General features: G+C 51.1%; 1 protein-coding gene across 1 annotated transcript in view; it reads left to right on the plus strand.

The window, feature by feature from the left end:
* Nucleotides 1–3,539, plus strand: part of SH3TC2 (SH3 domain and tetratricopeptide repeats 2) — a 63,903-nt gene that overhangs the window by 48,900 nt on the left and 11,464 nt on the right. The window contains exons 3-7 of the mRNA XM_009882085.1: nucleotides 1,083–1,187; nucleotides 1,461–1,588; nucleotides 2,537–2,642; nucleotides 2,976–3,119; nucleotides 3,246–3,447. Coding sequence (XP_009880387.1) covers nucleotides 1,083–1,187; nucleotides 1,461–1,588; nucleotides 2,537–2,642; nucleotides 2,976–3,119; nucleotides 3,246–3,447 — 685 coding nt within the window. The remainder of the gene's footprint in view (nucleotides 1–1,082; nucleotides 1,188–1,460; nucleotides 1,589–2,536; nucleotides 2,643–2,975; nucleotides 3,120–3,245; nucleotides 3,448–3,539) is intronic.

Consider the following 3,539-nt stretch of genomic DNA (forward strand, 5'->3'; position numbering starts at 1 on the left):
AAGGGAGGGAGGAGTGAAGCAACTGGCAGGGAAGCCCAACCCAGGCAGGAGCCAGCTTGGGTTTAGCTCTGCCTCTGGCTCCTTTCGCTTCCCCGTCTCCATTTCCCCCATGTGCGGAAGGGGACGGAGTTGCTGGATGAAGTCCTTTGTTAAGTGTGTTCACATCAGCTGTTGAGAAATGTAGAGCCTTTTCTTTCAAAGAAAAGCTCATTCATTACATGTCCAGCCTTGGGCCATTCTTTTCTGCTGCTAACTATAAATAAGGATTATAATTCTGTGTGCAAATAACAGTTTATTTGACTGACTAGCAAAGCTGGCTCAGTAAAAAGAACTGTGGAGTACAGTTATGGTCACAGAAGTGACTTACAAAAGCCGCTGCATGTTCCAGCTCCAGATCTCTGGGTATATGTTTGTCTTACAAGTCCAATCTGATTACTGACAAAAATTGGTTTTTAATCTTGTTATCGCTCCACAGCCAATACAGCTGTGGAAAAGCAAGCTGGATTTTTATGTGGCTCAGCCTTCATTAACATAATCACCAGCTAAAGTTTCGGTTCCTGCATACTTTATGGCAATAGTTGACGATGTGTGAAGCAGAGAGAATGCAGCTTGGATTTCAGATACCGACCAGAGCAGGCAGGGGGGAAAATCCCATTTTGACTGTCAAATTGATGAGCAAAGAGTTTTACAAGCCCTTGGCTCTCCTGCCCTGGGGATGTACTCTCGCTCTGAGGTCTCCTCCAAAAAAATCTCTGTGTCACGGGGTGCTCCTTCTACTGGATCTGCTCAGTGAGGGTCTGTCCCAAGAGCAAGGAGGGAAAGTCCCCTCCCTTCAAAGCCACTACAGCATCAGAAAGAAGCCAGTCACCAAGGGCATCATGTAATTAGGACACATCAGTTCCATGGATCTTGCCTCCACCCTTGAGCATGATTGTAGGATGACACCAGATTCACACAGTACCCAGCAAGATCTGCGGTGCAACCCATGGGCTTTGCTTTCGGGCGACATGGTTAGGCAGAATGTCATAGACCTCTGCCACAAAATTTTACAGCAGCTCTTCTGTGTTCCCCCTCCTTGCTAGGTAAGGCTGGAGCATTGGAGCCAAGTGACCCCGCTACTGAGGCAGCAGAAGGCTCACCGGACACCTCCTCGGTGCTGCTGCCTGTTGGGGAGGGCCTTCCACCAGGTAAGACGCTGCCTTTGGCATCACCCAGATTTCCAGTGGTTGAGTGTAGCAAGGCCCAGCACTGCAGCTAATCGACCCCCTGTCATACCTGGAGTTTCTCATCTTTGTTGGTGGAGGCGTATGATGGGCTGGGTTTGTGGTGTTTGGGCGTTGCCACCAGGCGAGGGCTGGAGGCACTGGTGGGGCTGGCTGCGGGGATGCAATGCGGCGCAGGCAGCTCTTTGTTGCATGGAGCTTCTTCTCCCTCTTAACCCTGCACCTTTCCTTTTCAAGAGATTTCACTTTTCTTCTCCATTGAGAGCCGCTCCTCACGGTGCCTCAATTCCCAGCTCCAGGAGGCAGCCAGAAAGAAGCTGTGGGCCCTGGAGAGCAATGACAGAGATGTCTGTGCCCTGTTCAAGGTAGGAGCCCCAGACTGGCAGGGTGGACTCTTCACTGTGAGGCTCCTGGTGTGATGGGATGTGTGATGGGACAGCAAACCCAGCCAAGAAAGAGAAGTTGCTCCAAGGCTGCTGCAGGGTGTGTTCTTGCACACGGGGACTGTGGAGGGGACTGGAATAATGGCAGAATGAACTGGTAACTCTCATGAGCCTCATATTGGGGTCTCCGAGCTGCCTGAGGGATCATGCAGATAGCCCTGGGGTGAGGCTAAATAGCCGGCATTTCATGGGGCTGGGATCACGGAAGCTGTGTGCCAGACTCAGGTCCCCGGTGGAGGTGACATCTTCGGACATGCACAGGGGTTCTCAGAGTATTGGGTTTCATATAGAAAGATCACTGCAGGTATAGAGATGTTTCCTGGACTGAACTCTCCTTCTCTGCTGGTTTTTAAGGCCATGGCTACTCAGGGCTCCTTGCAGAGCTTCCCAGAAGACCTGGAACAGTGCAGACATACTACTGCCAGCAGCAGTGAAAGGAGAGTTTCTCCCTCGAGGCACAGTCACTGCTTTCAGCCTCAGAGCTGCAGTTTGGAAGCTGTGCCTGTCCTCACTGAACATTAACCCATGTGTGGTGTGGTTCAGGCATCTGGGTTTCAAAAGCACAGTTGCTCTGGTGTGCGCCACAGGGGAGAAGGTTTGGAGAAGGAGATGGAGCTTCTTCACCTTTCCACTGCTGCCCCATGGGGAGTTGTCCCTGCGGGTACTCCATCCCTCCTGGCTGAAGGACTCAGCTGGCTGGAACACCCTCCCCTTAACCCCAGGCAACAAACGTGCACAGCGTCTGTCTCAATCATGCTAATAAATGCGTCTAGTCTCATTCCAGGGTCTAATATTCCCACACTGGTGAAGAAGACCCTCTGTCAGAGTCCCAGGACCGTCCCTGAATCTTGCTTTGTCTTCTGTGTATAGGAGCTGTCAGCCAGGCTGGTCTGTATGCAAGCACAGGAGGATCGGTTCCTCCTCACCTTCAAAACCCTGGAAGAAGTTTGGAAGTTTTCCACCTATCTGACTTTAGGTAATGTTTTCAAGGTGTGGGAGATCAAAACAGACAGTGTGAGAAGAATTTTTGGAGAAGGTATTCTTTGACACCAAAAAAACAGTAGTGTAACAGGGCGGACAGATAAAGAATATGAATTAGAAGACCTTGGTGTCCGTCTACAGATTTATGAAACCACTGTCTGGATCAGTGAAAGAGACCCAGGAAGATGCCTTTGGGGTAATCCCTCTGTTGCATTTTGGGGATGGAGACAGCGTGGTTGCAGATGGCAGACTGGGAGACATCCAAAGAGCACTTCATCCTGCCCAGTGAAGGAGGGTGCTAACACTGCTTTCCCTCTTGGTTTCTTAGGGTATGTGGGCAGCTGCCTGGAGCAGCTTCTCTTTGACCAGGAGTACTGGCTAAACTGTGCTCTGATAGAAGACACAGAGATCAGAGTTACTGTGGATGAAGATCGCTTGGCCACCATATATATGGGTCTGCTACTCCAGGAAGGTGAGAGGGGACTGTATATGCCAGGAGTTCCTCAAAAGCATCTCAGCGGGGCTGTGTTGTAGCCTTGTGCTGGGCTATGTCTTGCACTGATGCCGTTGACCTGGGCATGACTCTTTCTGTTTGCAGGTAACTTTTTCTCCAGAGCGGTGCCTGGTGTCTGGCAGGCAGAGCAGGAGGGAGAGGAAGGCCTGCAGCTCTGCAAGAATGAGCTGATCCATGTGAAGAACATGGGAGAGGAGTCCAAGTGGGAAGGGATGTCCTTACTGACGGGTCAACGAGGCCTGGTGCCTGTGACAGCTCTAGAGCCAATACCTCACCCGTTTTACCAGTAAGTAGACTGGTCAATTAATAGGGATCAAGCCAAGGTTCTTTCCTGATCCTGATGCACGAGCTGGCACCAAGCCTGGGGTGAGAAACCGC

This window comes from Charadrius vociferus, unplaced genomic scaffold (genome assembly GCF_000708025.1).
Source record: "Charadrius vociferus isolate BGI_N301 unplaced genomic scaffold, ASM70802v2 scaffold3, whole genome shotgun sequence".
NCBI lineage: Eukaryota > Metazoa > Chordata > Aves > Charadriiformes > Charadriidae > Charadrius > Charadrius vociferus.